Source organism: Pectinophora gossypiella, chromosome 1, assembly GCF_024362695.1.
Source record: "Pectinophora gossypiella chromosome 1, ilPecGoss1.1, whole genome shotgun sequence".
Lineage (NCBI taxonomy): Eukaryota > Metazoa > Arthropoda > Insecta > Lepidoptera > Gelechiidae > Pectinophora > Pectinophora gossypiella.
Genome location: NC_065404.1, coordinates 10,085,830 through 10,102,245, shown reverse-complemented (window position 1 = coordinate 10,102,245; position 16,416 = coordinate 10,085,830). Strand labels below are relative to the sequence as shown.

General features: G+C 36.4%; 4 protein-coding genes across 4 annotated transcripts; 2 read left to right on the top strand and 2 right to left on the bottom strand.

Moving 5' to 3' along the window:
* The first annotated feature begins 84 nt into the window (after positions 1–84).
* LOC126366501 (probable NADH dehydrogenase [ubiquinone] iron-sulfur protein 6, mitochondrial) lies at positions 85–1,938 on the top strand. The gene is made up of 3 exons (XM_050009627.1): positions 85–311; positions 618–794; positions 1,744–1,938. The coding sequence occupies exons 1-3, from the start codon at positions 198–200 to the stop codon at positions 1,813–1,815; spliced, it is 363 nt and encodes a 120-aa protein (XP_049865584.1). The 5' UTR covers positions 85–197; the 3' UTR covers positions 1,816–1,938.
* A 158-nt stretch (positions 1,939–2,096) lies between these two features.
* On the bottom strand, positions 2,097–2,856 carry LOC126366508 (UPF0184 protein AAEL002161-like). Its single transcript, XM_050009640.1, has 2 exons — positions 2,606–2,856; positions 2,097–2,368 (listed from the first exon to the last, which is right to left on the bottom strand). Exons 1-2 carry the CDS (start codon positions 2,715–2,717, stop codon positions 2,202–2,204), a joined length of 279 nt encoding a protein of 92 aa, XP_049865597.1. The 5' UTR covers positions 2,718–2,856; the 3' UTR covers positions 2,097–2,201.
* Positions 2,857–5,605: 2,749 nt separating this feature from the next.
* On the top strand, positions 5,606–8,125 carry LOC126366465 (uncharacterized). The gene is made up of 7 exons (XM_050009577.1): positions 5,606–6,196; positions 6,280–6,356; positions 6,480–6,607; positions 6,761–6,871; positions 6,964–7,065; positions 7,250–7,339; positions 7,855–8,125. Exons 1-7 carry the CDS (start codon positions 6,017–6,019, stop codon positions 8,106–8,108), a joined length of 942 nt encoding a protein of 313 aa, XP_049865534.1. The 5' UTR covers positions 5,606–6,016; the 3' UTR covers positions 8,109–8,125.
* Positions 8,126–8,219: 94 nt separating this feature from the next.
* Positions 8,220–9,786, bottom strand: LOC126366440 (putative nuclease HARBI1). Its single transcript, XM_050009550.1, has 2 exons — positions 9,249–9,786; positions 8,220–9,166 (listed from the first exon to the last, which is right to left on the bottom strand). Exons 1-2 carry the CDS (start codon positions 9,534–9,536, stop codon positions 8,402–8,404), a joined length of 1,053 nt encoding a protein of 350 aa, XP_049865507.1. The 5' UTR covers positions 9,537–9,786; the 3' UTR covers positions 8,220–8,401.
* Positions 9,787–16,416: the final 6,630 nt, after the last annotated feature.

Here is a 16,416-nt window from a genome sequence, read left to right as displayed (position 1 = left end):
AAGTGGGTAGGCTGGCAACATTATTCCATTTGACATTGGAATTTTGGCCCAAAGGACTCGATTCCAGCCTAGACCTTTAAAAACAAACATGGAATTGACAATGACATTAGATTTAACTCGAAAAAAAGTTAAAACAGCGTCTTTCGTAATCTAATTGTTACATTCTTCTACCGATAAAATAAATAAAAAACTGAATCATGAATACAGTTAAACGTGTATCTCCTTTATTTAATTATTTAAGATCTAGAAGCGTGGCTCCTATCATTGCCCGAAGCGCTTCGGACACGGATGTTGTTACACATACTGGCCAAGTATTTATTGCAATTTTCTATATTTCCATTCACTTATATATCCGCATATGATTATAATTACGATTACTGTTTATGCAACTACTGCATTTATTGATTAAGTGCACGTTAAGGAAATGCTATTCCCTCTTACATAATTATAACCAAATTGTTTCAAATGTCAGCTAGTGTCTTAATATTATGGCAATGAATCTCATCATCATAAGATTCGAAAATTGAATTGAATCGGTGCACGCCTGCTTTTGTTCAAACTATATACCTATTATACCAAAGAGAATATTATACTTACATGAACTGTATTTTTTCCAGCAATGGGAACCCAATGACTATAGACTTGTTCGATTCATGAATGCACCAAAACAAGTCAATCCTAATTGGTCTGTTAATTTAATTGCGGCAGTTCCTCCCAAAGAAACAACCAAACGAGTGGTGTGGTGTGATGGAGGCGATGGTCCAGAAGGCCACCCTAGAGTCTACATCAACCTGGTATTTACTTTTGTATCTCTTATTATATTACCCTATGCTTTCTTAGTGCCGCTCATGCTAAATCACTCTCGTGGCGAGATTTATATCGAGGATTTCAACCAATGCAGCAAATGCTATCTTTGTGGATAGATGTTGTACGGCTATTGATCAAAGCCCCGCAATTCGGATGCACGGTTGCCATGCCTCGAGGGCAGGATATATAACTTACAAAATCATGTGTCTACACTCAGCAGGATCCCCTGTCTGGGAGACATAAGAGTGATGCAGAGAATTAGATCTGGATTTGTTCTACTGAATTATGCTGAAAACAGAATTTGTTCCGTTAAAAAAACGGAAATACAAAGTTTTCTAACCGACTTCCAGCCAGTGGGATATTTACCAAAGTTAAGTCTGATGAAGTATAAATTGGTATTAACTTTTAGATCTGTATTTATTCTGTTCAACAAAACAAAAAAAATACTTCTGACATCCTTACTTCAGCTACAATCAAGCTGCAATGAAACCTCCAGTCAGCGGACTTTTTCTCTCACAGCTTTACACTTAAAAAAACTTAGAAAAAGTCTGCTGACTGGAGGTTTCATTGCAGCTTGATTGTAGCTGAAGTAAGGATGTCAGAAGTATTTTTTTTGTTTTGTTGAACAGAATAAATACAGATCTAAAAGTTAATACCAATTTATACTTCATCAGACTTAACTTTGGTAAATATCCCGCTGGCTGGAAGTCGGTTAGAAAACTTTGTATTTCCGTTTTTTTAACGGAACAAATTCTGTTTTCAGCATAATTCAGTAGAACAAATCCAGATCTAATTCTCTGCATCACTCTTATGTCTCCCAGACAGGGGATCCCGCTGAGTGTAGACACATTACAAAATCTTCCTTCATGTCCCTGGTGTATATGAAGAATTGCTCATTACATTAATTAGTTTATATTATGTTGTTTTTTTTTGCAGGATAAACCTGGAGACCATGCCTGTGGTTACTGTGGTCTACGTTTTGTAAAGATTGATGATGGTTGCCATTAGACAAAGTACAAACACTGGATACAGTCAATCAGTTAATTTATGTTTATCATGTAGATCATGTTATTTTGATTCCTATGCTATACATGGGTATTTAAAAATTAAATAAAGTTGTTTTTATAATAATTACTGTATTCTTCTCATTTTAGCAATAATTGTATGTATATGACTGATTTTTATTCATGAACAAAATTCATTTCCATATACTTATAATAATAGTTAACATCACAGATGATATCTAATCAAACTCAATAAAATATTTCACATTCCCAATAAAATAGGTATTTTGAAAATAAATCATTTCGACTCTTTATTGATATAACAAATTATTCTAATAAAATGTGTAAAACATAACGGCAATGATTAATGTAATCTTTAGATGAGAATATTTAATTATTCAAATCAACTTCCATATTTTCACTACGCAGTTGTTGCCTTATATCCCTGCTGGACTGCAGAAGTTCTTTCAGCCTCTCATGTATGTCATCATTCTTTTTCTCTAAGAAATCTAGAGCAGAGTTTAACTCATCAAGTTTAGAATCCAGGAAGTCATATTCTGTAATACAAAACAAATATGTAGCAGTTGTTACACAAGCCAGGGTTGGTGTGGTCGCTCATCGACCCACAAGACAGAAGAAGACAACAAATGTTTATTATTATTTGTATGTTGATATTTTCATATCTCGGGCCTATGGAGTCACGGACTTTTGAGAAGGCGTATGTAGGGCCGAAGCCAACACTTAGGGACCCCTCATGACAAATTAATCTAAATGTTATTAGTATTGTCGCTCACCTTCTGTAAAATTTACATCAGTAGTCTGAGTTTGTTCGGAATCAGTTGGGTCTACGGTATCATCAGAGACATCGCCTTCCCCGTGACATTTATTGTCCTCTTGTCCTGCCATAACAATTATTTGTAGTTATTTGGTTTTTAAGTAAATAAAGAGAATATAATTTACTATGTAAGTAATATAATTATGATGTTCAATTATTTGTTTGCGAATATGGGAAACTGTAATGCACGACCATGATAAAGCCCAACCGAGTAATGTACATCCAAATATTCCGTGACCATATGTACACGGATTATCATCGCGTACATTCCGTGGCTGCGAATTAACACCTTGGACAAAAGCGACACAAGGTGATAAAGCCCATCCAAATATTCCGTGTACACTTCCTCCTATTGGTCGATCGCGCTCGTCGCTTATTGGTTAATTGATCAATCTATTATTTGTGGTTGTGCTACGTTTACACGCAGTAGGAATGTACTCTATTAAGATATAGCGAGAGAAACGGTGTCAAACAGGCTTGTTGGTAACCTCGTTTGTTTTTTATTCTATTTTTATACGTTTAAATAAATGTACGAACAAACGAAGAGCCGTTAACTTTTATCACAGTATGTTAGTATATCCTAATAAACAGTTTATAAAAAAAAGTCTGGAGGTTTGAAAGTTGTTTTATCAAAATGTTTGTCAGGACTTAAAGTTTGTGGACAGGAGCCATGCTTACCAGCTGTTCACGTTTACAATAATACATAAACTCAGTCCCGTGCACAATCCTTTGTGGGGTAATTAAATTAGAACCATTTGTTATAAGACAATTTTTGATACAAATCTTAAGTCAGATATGGTTGCCCAATCCGTAAGCCAGGAAAATACCCGAGAAGACAGGCAATTGAAGATATTCTACATTTTTGTATAAATTGACCGGTAGATTAACAAGGATTGGTTATGTAGATAATGGATTGGTTAACAAACCATTCCCTCATACTAGACTTTTTTTGTCAGAAAGAACCCAAAATCATAATTGCTCAGTCCATATGACCCAAAGTCAGGAATAACACAATTTCGCTGTCTATTTTTACAATATGCCAGTGCAGCGAAGACAAGCAACTGAAAATATTCTATATTATTTTTACAAGACTAATAAGGATTTTGTAAGGATTGGTTATGTGATTATAATATAACCTCAACATTTGCATGATGATGAATCCTGTGTGATATTTCTTCTTGATCGTCAGAACTGAAAAGAGATTGTTAATTTGAATAACATTATCTGTATCACATATTTGAAATGTCGTTATCAAGTTAAGTAACTGGCTTTTTAAATAGCCAACATGGTTCAGTAGTTTCTTCTATTTACTAAAAAGGGTTAGTACCTATATGAGCTAATTTTGAAGATGTCACTTATCTTGTAACATTATATTATAATAATACTCATTACATACCTAAATGCTCTCAACTTATTTCGTATTCAACAAAATAATCTCAAAGTAATAGTAGTGGATATATAAATAAATTCCTCTTTATGTTACAAGTTTAGATTGTCTCACCATCTCTTAACCGTTTACTTTGTGAGGAATTTATCAGTTTTGGGCTTTTTATTCAATAAAATTAAGTTAATTATTGTATTTTATTATAGATGCGACAGAATTTGGGTTGAAGTTATTGTTATTTGTTTTGGTTTTCCCCAAAGGGTAAGGCAAAGGGAACTATGCCCATACAGCCATGTCTTACGTATTTTTTTTCTTGATGATTAATGTAATGATGAAAGGTGATGATGATGAAACCTAAGCCCCCACCCTCGGAGTAGACTCCTACTCCGAACCCCAAACGAATTAACTCAAAAGTCCGCATAAACTAATTAAAGAAACAAAAAAAAAGTCCGGATTAAAGAAACGAATTAATAAGTAATGAAGCGGCTTGTTGGAACGAAGCGAAAATAGGTAGGTACACTTCGTTTATTAAATATTCAGATATAATAAAACTATCGCCAATGTTTTCCGACTAACTTAATGCGACCATTAAACACCATTTCGTATTAATTATTTAGATTATTCAATGAAGAAAGCAGCCGTACCGTTTCCGTTCCCGCCAAAAAGCCATGTAATGTGGTCGGTTTCAACAAATAAAGCTGAGGGCACTATTGGGCCTATATTTTGTCCTTATCTAACATTATGATAATAAAAAATTGCCTAATGTAGCTACACGGTTAACTAATTAAAACGACGCATAGCAATGGAGTTTTGTGTCTATGATACTGACCCCTGATTGGCTGACAGAATAGGTGGCCGCCATCTTGGCTTCCAATTATTTGGATGTACATTACACGGATGGGCAATCCGTGTACGGACTGATAATTCGCAGCCAATATTTCCCGACCATGGATTGTACACGACGCACGTATTCCGTGTACATTGTTATGTACACGGATTATCAGGTCGTACATTACGTGGATGTACATTAACCGGACTCGCGAATATCAGGTAAGAATCCCATAGACAAAAAGATTTCTATCAAGTGACTCACCATAAACCAAAAACTGATATATATTTTTTAATACTTGGTCCTTAAATGGCTGCTATATATAAATGTAAAGGGATATAAAGGCCAGTACGGGCCAGAGAAAAAAAAAAGGCCAGTACGAGAGACTGTATTCTTATCCTTGTATTTTATTTGCTAGCTGACTCATATCTCGTTCGTATACTTAATTGTTTGTAATATAGTCTCTTATTATTTATTATCAGAAATAATTATTTTCCAAATGATGTTCCTTCAATATATTTAAATATCGCTTTACCGAATATTCAAGTTTTCTTTGCTTAGTGTCAATAGAATAAAAAATAAAATAAACCATTTGACTGACATAAATGAATTTGACGAAAGGGCGGGAAACTTCGAGTACGTCGGATGTGTTTCTTCTTGCTTTTTGAAAATTTAATTATTTTTTGGATCAGATAAGTGTATTGTAGTATAATTATTAGTGTATTATAAGTTGTATTATTACACCCGTATTCTAAGATGTTTACTCAAAACTGCCTTCACTCGGTCCTCAGCCAAGGCCACCTTAAGGGATTCTCAAAATCTCCTTGAAATCGGTATTCTTAGTTGGCACCTCAACCTTAACGGAGGTTTCCTCCAGCGAGGAAGAGTGGAGGTATGACGTCATTGTTTTCGTATTATTTTGTTGGCAGCATGATAGAATTCTGTTGGCTGTGGTCACGTTTGTAGTTTATGGGAACATTTAAACGTCAAACAAATTGTCAAATCGACTTTGACAGTTGATTTCGCGGTACCGGCTTTGTTTATTTCAAACACAAATTTCAGACTACTTTGCACTGAGCAAGTTATCATCCGTCCCAAACTACTTTGTGGAGTGTGAAAGTGTTTATTAGATTTGTAAAAGTGTTTATCAAGTCAAAATGTCGAGCGGATCAACAAGACAAACTTTCACTGAACACGAAAAAGTGTGTCTGCAGGAATTAGTTTTGAAATATAAATTAAATTCTGCTGCAACTATTGGGGCTGGAAATGCAAATGTAAAAAAAATGGCTTGGGTACGCCTTACACAAGAATTTAACTCCATTGCGACCAATAGTAAAGTAAGTACCTAATTGTAGCACATAATATTAATATCATTCCTGATTTTGATTAAACTTACAAACAAACCTTTGATTTCTTTTAGCGAACAGAGGCACAATTAAAAAAATGTTGGGACAATTTAAAAACCAGAAGAAAACAATTTCTAGCACAAGAAAAAAGGTAAAATATCATATACTTTCTTAAAAGTAAATATTTAATTATTTACTATTGTTACAAAACAGAGTGCAATGCTGTAAGTAATGTTATTTTTAAGCTTCTCTTTTTTTCATTTGAATTTGGAAGGGAACGCATGAGGACCGGAGGTGGGTTGTATGCAGCTAGTACCTCTCAAGGCTCCCAGGAGGCTATTGATGCTGCTCTTTTGGATGCCACAAATATAGAGCTACAAGGCGTGTTTGATAGTGATAGTGGTGAGTTATCAGGATATACATACATACCTTATTCCACTTACTAAAGGTATGTTTTTTATATCTCTTTTCTATGTTCAGTTGAAAGTTAATAGAATTTCGCCGAGTGGCTCTTGCAAGTAAAAATTATAGCAATTGATAACATTTTCATTCCAGATATGGTGTTGGACCACAACATGTTAGCCCCAGTACCCGATCTCCCTGCACCTGCAGCCCCTGCAGCACCCGCTAATACCTCACCTGGCGAAGGACCATCCCAAATACAAAGTATAATAGTTAAGCTATATTTTTTGCCATTTCTAACACAATAAACAACATATTTTTTTTGCAGAATACATTATGTTTTGCCTTTTTTGCAGAAGCTATTCCTGTGGAAGTTGATATTGAAATAATGGATAATCAATATCGTCCATCAGCCGGGTCTCGTCTCTCCGATTATGAGCCACCTTCTCTAATTCAAGGTATTTTCTTAGATATTTTCTTAAGTTGATTATCTAGTACATTTAAACAAAACTATAGGCTTGATTATTATTACAAGTAATCTAAACCAGTGTGAAGATTTTAAAGATTTTAAGAAAGAGGTGTGTTTAATGAACACTTATGTAACCTTATTTAAGTAACATATTTGGAATTTTTTATTTGTAGAGTCTGTTCCTGTGGCACAAGTAGAGCTACCTCGTCGACCATCAACTGGATTGAGAGAACATGATTATGGAGCACCTTCTCAAACTCAAGGTATTCTTATTATAGCAATATTGTTGAACAAAATCTGCTTTATAAGTAACTAAAATAATTTCTAATGTATTTTTGGTAACAAATTCCTAGAAACCCCATGCTGATCTTGCGCGACCCAACTCCGTCCACAAAAGTTTTTAGAGCTTTCTTATCTTTTGTTTACATTCACATCTGTGAATGTGATGGCCATCTGTCAGCACTTGTGGTGACCTTTTTTTATATTAGCCAGTTAAACGTATTCACTTCGGAGTAAAAAGGATCGGTTAAAAAATATTTTTATTATAAGTACATACACATACATAAACTCACGCCCGTAAGCCCTAATGGGGTGGGCAGAGCCACAAGTAATCAAAGACAACTTGCAGCCACTGTTGATACGATGTCGTTTATTATAAGTAACTGTGTTTATTAAGCCTGTGAACTTTCAAATCAAATCAAATCAAATCAAATATACTTTATTGCACAGAACTACAGAACTTTCGTGCGTTTTAACATATCTTCTTGTTACGTTTCAGCTTCAAAGAACATTCGGGCTCATGTAATTAATCAGGAGTTCACCTTGCGAAAGGATAGATATCAGGTGATAGTGGACAGGGAGGAGGAGCTACACAAATTGAGGGTAGCAGAGCGGGAGTGGCTCGTAAAGGCAGCTGAGGAGACATATCATAAAGCTCGCCTTGAAAAGGAAAGTGCGCAGGAGTTGCTGCTATGCAGCCGGGCTAAGCGAGAGCTAGCAGAGCTGCATCTTTCTAGGGAAAGAAAGAAATAAATTGATAGTTTTTATAACATTTTTTTTATTGAGCATATCCCTTGTATTTGGAGCAATAACTAATTTTAACTATGATACAAATAATGGAATCTTAAAGAATATTTCTAAGAACTTTTTCTATATGAATTATAACATAATATTATAGGTATTTAATACATATCTAACAACTAGATAGAAACTAAACTAGTACATAACACAATACAGTAACTCTTTATTATTTAAATACAAGAAGCAAGTGGTACAAAAGGCGTTCTTTTTGCTGAGGAAACATAACTAACATAACAAAATTATACTTAACTAAAATGTCTTGCGATAAAACTAGCTCTTATAATACTACCTCGTTCATTGTCTGGAACAGGTGTTGGTGGGTCTATCCTTGACCTCAAGGGTTCTGGCATTTCTTGGTTAGTGTTAACACTGATATTGTGCAATACAGCACATGCCACGATGATGTTAGGGACATTTTTTATTTTGTTCTGAAGCTTCCTGCTTAAACAAGCAAATCTTCTTTTCAGGACACCATTCAGCCTTTCTATAATATTTCTAGTACTGATATGGGATCTGTTGTAGCGCTCCTGAGCTGGTGTTTGTGGATTTAGCACGGGAGTATACGTGTAAGACGACTGTGCATATCCACTGTCCCCTAAAAGTATGCCAGCACCTACTAAATCCCCTTCTTCAAAGCGCATACTACAACGGCTGTTGCTGAATATGCGGGAATCATGGGCAGATCCTGGCCACCTTGCCACAATGTCGTAAATCAACATTTGTGGCCCGCATATTAGTTGTACATTTATAGAGAACTCACCTTTTCTATTTCTGAAAAGTTCTCCATTTTCCCGACTCGGATTTTTAATTGGTACGTGAGTGCAGTCAATGCACCCGATTACCCCTGGGAATTGAGCACGTTGGTAAAATGCTCTCTTCACGTTGGCTCTCTCGTGTGCTCCAGGGAACTTGATAAACTCAACTACTTTCATTGCTAATATTTTCGATAGCTTAGCCACGATTTTAGATACAACTGGCTGACTGATCTTATGCAGGTCTCCGCAAACAATCTGTTGAAACAGAAATAGTTTGGTAAATATTTTTTATAACTGTAGATAAGTAATTATATAAATGCTTGAATGGCTAACTTACCTGGAAGTTTCCTGTAGCATAAAATCTTAACGCTATGAGTAGTTGCAATATGGGTGGTAAAGGTAACCCTTTGTTGGTTACATTTGATTGCAATCCAATCAGTGGCAATATCATATGAACAACGGTATCTTTCCTAAATCGAAAGCGTTTTTGAAATTGTTCTTCGTCGTAACATTCCAAAGGGTTTTGAGCGTCTCTGATATATTTCCGCGCCGGATAATCGTAAGGATTATCATAAACATAATCCATAAACTCTTCAAAGTCACTATATAAGTCACTATCACTCATTTTAATAACAAAAATCGAAGTTTGTAATATAAAAAGTATCGTCACAACAAGCGTTCGCACGGATTTCAAGCGTTGAGTAGTCCTTAAGGTAGGTCACGAGGTACCTTACATTTGACAGTTCATTCCTCAATTTTTACTCACCTCCAGTGAGGAAGAACCATAAGTCGAGGACGTAAATGTCAACTATGAATACCAAAAATCCTCAACCAAGGTTGAGTCGAGTGGAGGAAATCTTGAGTGACATCTGAGAATACGGGTGTTAGTGTATATATATCTATATCAGCCATTTGGTAAGTTTTTAACTCATTTTCATGTTCTTATGAACAAACCCCCTGACGACATTTTGGCGGGGGATTCAAGCGAAGGCTTGAGTCCCCCGGCTGTTGCTTGCAATGTAACTATTTCGGTGGACGATGGTTTTGACGGCTCAGGAATGGAAACGGATGGGTCGATAGATCCAGGCCGCAAGAGGGTCCGTGCCTCTAAAAAAACTTGTAAAGGGTGTAATAAGCGCGTACGACGAAAGAAACAACACGGAGAGTGCGATAATTCTTCTTGTTCTTGCAACGATCTCGACGAATCACACTTGATGCCGCCTCCTGAACCACTTAAACATGATCAAGGCTTTGATAACAGTTCTTCATGTATTCCCAACATAGACAATGTTTCTGAACAACATTCTTCGACAATAGGACAAAATCCTCCACCTTCTCAGCCCTCTCCTCAAATTGGACGGAAAGAGTACCTCCGTTCAGATGCTGCTCCATACATCCTCCATGTCCAGCGTATAACTGATGCTGAAGATAGTGGTACCATCCTGCACCCTATTGCATTTGGTAACTTTCTTAAGAAAAACAATTTTCAAAACATTGTACCTGGGAGCGTTAAACGCATAGGGCGGAACAAATGTGTTGTAGGGTTCTCAACTTTTACTGATGCTAACTCATTCTTGTCCAGTGAAAAGCTCGCTTTAAATAGATTCAAAGCTTTCATCCCAACGTTTAATGTCACACGCATGGGCCTTGTAAGAGGAGTCCCATCAGACTGGTCTTTGGAAGAAGTTAAAGAGAATATCTCTACTCCTATTGGCTGTGGTAATATCTTAAAGGTAAGGCGCCTTAACCACAAAGTGATTGTTAATGGAGCTCCATCTTGGCAACCCTCCCAAACAGTTGTAATTACATTTGATGGGCAGGTACTTCCTAAAAGAATATTTATGTGTTACAATGCTCTTTCCGTAGAAATCTACGTATACCCAACAATTCAGTGTTTCGTGTGTTGCCGCTATGGACACTCCCAAGATCAGTGCCGCTCTAAATCCAAACCTAGGTGCTATAAATGTGCTCAAAATCATTTAGGTCAATTCTGTTCTGTTGAGGAGGATGCTGCTTCATGTGTAGCTTGCTCTGGATTTCACTTTGCCACAAGCAAGGCCTGCCCTGAATTCAAAAGGCAAAAAGATATTAAGAATACTATGGCACACTCATGTATATCATATAATGAGGCCATCAAACTGCATCCTCCTATCTCGAAATCGTATGCAGATGCACTCGCAACCTCACCCCAACATTTTACTTATGCCCAGTCAAGCCAACCACACTCAAACAATGCTCCCACTTCGTCTTCATACAAAAAGACAGTATTCAGACAGCCTCGTGCTCCGCCCCGGTCTGTTCAGGGATATGATCGTGCGGCCCATAATGCTATAATTCGCGAATTTCAACCTCCATCACCTAGCAATGGGTGTGCTCTGCAAGCCAAAAATCCTGATACTCATCATCCGGAAGACCAAGAACAAATCATTGAAATGGTTATGAATCTTGTCAATATTTTACTTAAAAACAAAATCTTAAAACCGTACAACGCTGACGTTATTTGTAATGCTCTATCTCAAAAAAACAACAATGGATACGATAATTCAATGGAATTGCAGGTCCATTCTTCCCAAAAAGTCTGACCTAATTTATCTTATCAATAAATATAAGCCAGCTGTAATATCTTTAACTGAAACATGGTTAAAGCCAGACCATGTTTTCAGAATTTCAGGTTATTGTTGTATACGTTATGACAGTGACAGGTATAACATAGATGACAGCTATGGCGGTGCTGCCATGTTAATTAGGGATGGGATACAATTTTCTCGAGTTTCATTTAATAATAATTTGACTATGATTGATGCAGTTGGAATAAATATTGATAATATTACTTATGTGTCTGTTTATGTTCCTCATCCAAATGCGCATGCGTTTCAGGAGATAGAAAGCCTTTTTTCTTCTCTTCGTAGACCTTTTCTAGTTATGGGTGATTTCAACTGCCACCATATAGCTTGGGGTTGTGCGGTGACCAGGTGGAATGGTAGGCGATTACTAGACATTTTAGATAACTATAACTTATGCATTCTAAACACTGGCGAACGTACACGTCTGTGCGAGACAGAAAGTGCTGTTGATCTAACCATATGTACGCCTAACTTAGCATCTAATTTTACTTGGTCTACTTTTCGGTCTACTTGTGGAAGTGACCATTTCCCATTAATAATTTCCACTTTAGTAAGATATGCTAAAAATGTGAGGCGTACTCCCCGATTGAAGTACCGTTTAAGTAATGCAGATTGGAATAGATTTAGACAGCTTATTGATGACAAATTATCTCAATTACCAGAGAACCCAATTGACAATGAAAATGAATGTTCTAGAGCTTTGGCTCTGTGCATTCTTGAAGCTGCAGATCAATCTTTTCCAATTAAGAGAACTGTGCGTGATTCAATTCCTATGCCACCTTGGTGGGATTCGGAGTGCTCTTATGCTGTACGGAGAAGAAAAGAGGTTGAGAGAATTTATGCAGATGACATGTCAGATGAAAATCTACACAGTTTGAAGAATACTATTGAGGAAACAAGGATTATTTTAAGGGATAAAAAACTAGAAGGTTGGAGAGCATTCTGCGCGTCTCTTTCCCCAAGAACATGCCCTTCTGAGGTTTGGCGTTCCATTAGATGTTTCAGGAAAGCGTTTAATGATTCTCCTTCAGTTTCTATGTTGTCTCCGCAATTGACAGATAGTTTCCTCGACAGGCTTGCTCCTCCGACGGTTCCCCAAGAAGAACTGCTTTCTACCTCTCCTTCACCTGCTAGACCTTTGCAGGATTGTTTTTCATTGGATTCTCCATTCTCTTTATATGAATTAAAGGGAGTGATTTCTACTGTAAAGGATTCGTCACCTGGGCCGGATGGAATTCCTTATTCATTTCTTTCTCATCTTAGTGATTCTGGTTTAAATTATTATTTAAATATTATTAACTCTGTAATGACTTCTGGAAATGTACCAACTTCATGGCGTTCTCAGGATATTATACCAATATTAAAGCCAGGCAAGCCTTCTGATGAGGCAACCTCTTATAGGCCGATAGCGCTCTCATCAGTAATGGCAAAAGTTGCAGAACATCTTATCAAAAATCGTTTGGAATGGTATATTGAGAAGAATCAGTTATTGTCGCGTAGTCAGTTTGGTTTCCGTAAGAGTCTATGTACTATTGATAGTGTTAGTGTTTTTATTACTGATATTCAGTTAGCTTTCTCTGCGAAAAATTCTGTAGTTGCGGCGTTTTTAGATATATCGGCAGCTTATGATAACGTACTTATTCCTGTTTTGAAAGACAAATTGATTAATTTGAATGTGCCTATTATCTTAGTCAATTTCATCATTAATATGCTTTCTGTTAGACACGTTACTTTGATATCTAGTAATGGACTTGATGTTAGTCGCACTATCTACAGGGGTCTACCCCAAGGTTCCGTGCTCAGTCCACTGCTGTATAATATTTATGCGTACGACCTGGAATCATCCTTGCTTAATAGTGCTAACGTGTTACAGTATGCTGACGATTTGCTTATTTACTGTGTTCATAAAAATATTGATAGTGCTTGTGAATCGCTGACTTATTCACTTAGTCTTTTAAAGTGCTGGCTAAATAACAATGGACTAAGTCTTTCTGTTGATAAGAGTTCTGTAGTAGTTTTTTCCCGATCACGCGATCGGCCGAACTTAATACCTATAGTAAAATTTAACCACAATTCACTGCCTATTAAGCAGGATGCAAAATTTTTAGGAGTAGTGTTGGATCGTCATCTTAACGGAGCTGCCTATTTTAAATACATCGTGCTCAAGTGTGAAAAAATGCTTAACGTTATGAGATGTCTCTCGGGTGTTTGGTGGGGTGCACATCCCTTTAATCTGAAATTATTATACAATGCAATTATTCGCAGTGTTCTTGATTATGGGACTTTTCTTTTAGAAGGAGGTAACAAAGACTGTTTGGATAAATTGGACAAGATTCAGTCCAAAGCTTTAAGGATCGTATTGGGAGCAATGAGATCTAGTCCTGTAAATGCAATGCAGGTTGAGTGTGTCGAAGCGCCTCTTCGATTAAGACGGCAATACTTATCGGACCGGTTTTTCTTTAAATCTATGCAGTTTTCAAATCACTTATTACATTCTAAACTCTTTGATTTAGTTCACCTCGTTGACAATTCTCCTTATTGGCGACATAAAACTATTCCATGTCTAGTAATGAGTTATAAAAAGTTTCTTTCGCTTCAGTCTCCCTTGTGTCGGTCCCCTACCCTTGCTCTATACAGCATCAAATACGAATCTTTACTGATATCACCTGATATTCGATATTATTTGGACTTTGATAAAAATGACGTTGGCGTGTGCACAAAATTTAATTCATTTGTGGGTGAGAATTGGCCAGAATGGCACCATATCTTCACAGATGCCTCGAAGTGTAGTTCTAGCTGTGTTGGTGTAGGCATTTTTCATCCTCAATACAACATTATTCAAAAAATTAAACTCCCTCCTGAAACCTCAGTCTTTACTGGAGAATGTTTTGGTTTATTGAAGGCTCTTGAATATATCCTTATTGCAAAATTGAAAAAAGTCGTTGTTTTTTGTGACTCTAAAAGCGCCCTGCAGGCATTAGAAAAATTCCCGTTCAAGATGAAGCCTTATTACCCAATTATATTTCAAACTAAAGAAAAGTTGCTTCAGTGTAGGTTGAGTGACCTTTCTGTAACCTTTGTTTGGATACCCAGCCACTGTGGTATCTGGGGCAACGAGAAAGTTGACCAATTGGCTAAAGAAGCTGTGCAGGATGGTGACATGTTTCCTTATAGGAACTACTTCCATGATTTGCTTAGTTTACCTAAAACCTATCTCAAAGAGAGTTGGCATGAGTCTTGGGTTGAGAGTAGCCGTCTGAAGGGCAAACTCTATCATAATTTACAACCTCATATACCTTCTAAGCCTTGGTTTTTTAAGGTTAAAAGTTCTAAGAAGGCAGTATCTATGCTTTGCAGGATGCGTTTCGGCCATGTGTGCACGCCTGCACACCTTGGTCGCTTGCGCATCCTGGATAGTAACATGTGTGAATGTGGTGTTGATGTTGGGGACTTGGACCACATTTTCTTTGTGTGCACTAAATATGACCGTTCATCATTCCTTAATGCCCTCATTTCCGCCAATGTTCCTCTTCCCACTCGAGTTTCCTGTTTAATTTTAAATCCTATTTTGTTTTGTGATATTATATTTTCCTTTCTTTTGTTAAATGATATTAAACTATAGCAGATATAATACCTACTTCTACATCCTATTTATTTAATTCATTTATACTTTATTAGACTCTCATATTTATTTTTTATCCCATTTACCTGATCCTATTTTTATGTAAATTTCCGTTCCCGAATGTTATTTCCTTCCTTTTCGTTTCCCAATCTTTTAATACTTGACATTGGCACAAAGCAACACTAGTGCCATAAAAAAAAAAAAAAAAAAAAATGAATTTGACAAGGGGGCAAACAAAGACCTTGTATAGAATAGACGGATAATATTTTAGAGTGACGATCAAACTATCACAGCTCTCTTTCTTCCATATGGCAACAATCTCTGTGGAAAAAAGAAACAAACATAGACAAACACCGCTGTCTAGAACGTCAGTGTTTACCGTTTTGAGATGTTGTGGTAGTCAGCTGGATACCAAACCTGCCGTTAGTTTTTTGGTGTTTTGGGACATTATTTTAACTTTTTATATAAACAATCTGTGAAATAGTTATTCATTATGAACCATGGCTTGCGTAGCTATTGGTTGTGAGAGTAGAATGGGTGTTATAATGGAGAACGATCAAACAATGTCTCACCATGGGTAAGTTATCGACCACATAATACATGTTTGTGTGCAAGAAATACATTACCTGGTCTGGTTTTTGTAAAGTTTATTGAGCCCTAAACACGATGCAGACGCATATTTTCAGCAAAGCCGTCACATTTGTACAAATAATTGATTTCACATTTTACGTTAATCAGCTTTGACAGATCATGTACCCAAAGTATTATAAGTAGTGTTGTCCTTTGATATCGATAACATAATATTATGTTTGAATGTAACATCTACATGTTGCGTTATTCTATTCACGTTTAATTTATTTTTCGACCTGTTTCCGATTTGGATGAAGATTACATAAAGATATTGTATTTTCCAGATTTCCTAAATATCCTAATTTACGAAACAAGAAATTAAGAAACAATTAGATTCAGACCATGAAACGAGATAATTCTCTCTTCTGAAGGACGCCTTCTCCTTATTTAAGCCTGTGCTAATTACATTTCGATGTATCTTGCTTTCTATCGAGCAGGATACCAAACAAAAATATTACATAGAGATGCAGTACCAACAATATTCACTCACATATCTCACATAAGGTGAGTTTAAGTTTAGTTATAAGTTTATAGATAAATTTGCAGCTATTTCGTTTTTGTATTCTACATTAGCATGGAAAAAATATTTCAATACAATACAAATATTCTCTATTGCACAAAATAATTAG

Coding starts and splice junctions, on each gene's coding strand:
- LOC126366508 (XM_050009640.1), bottom strand. CDS start 2,717: ATGGCAGGACAAGAGGACAATAAATGTCACGGGGAAGGCGATGTCTCT. Junction 2,369..2,605: donor TGATGTAAATTTTACAGAAG/GTGAGCGACAAT, acceptor TTTGTATTACAG/AATATGACTTCCTGGATTCT.
- LOC126366501 (XM_050009627.1), top strand. CDS start 198: ATGAATACAGTTAAACGTGTATCTCCTTTATTTAATTATTTAAGATCT. Junction 312..617: donor TTGTTACACATACTGGCCAA/GTATTTATTGCA, acceptor TATTTTTTCCAG/CAATGGGAACCCAATGACTA. Junction 795..1,743: donor CTAGAGTCTACATCAACCTG/GTATTTACTTTT, acceptor TTTTTTTTGCAG/GATAAACCTGGAGACCATGC.
- LOC126366440 (XM_050009550.1), bottom strand. CDS start 9,536: ATGAGTGATAGTGACTTATATAGTGACTTTGAAGAGTTTATGGATTAT. Junction 9,167..9,248: donor ATGCTACAGGAAACTTCCAG/GTAAGTTAGCCA, acceptor CTGTTTCAACAG/ATTGTTTGCGGAGACCTGCA.
- LOC126366465 (XM_050009577.1), top strand. CDS start 6,017: ATGTCGAGCGGATCAACAAGACAAACTTTCACTGAACACGAAAAAGTG. Junction 6,197..6,279: donor CCATTGCGACCAATAGTAAA/GTAAGTACCTAA, acceptor GATTTCTTTTAG/CGAACAGAGGCACAATTAAA. Junction 6,357..6,479: donor TTTCTAGCACAAGAAAAAAG/GTAAAATATCAT, acceptor TGAATTTGGAAG/GGAACGCATGAGGACCGGAG.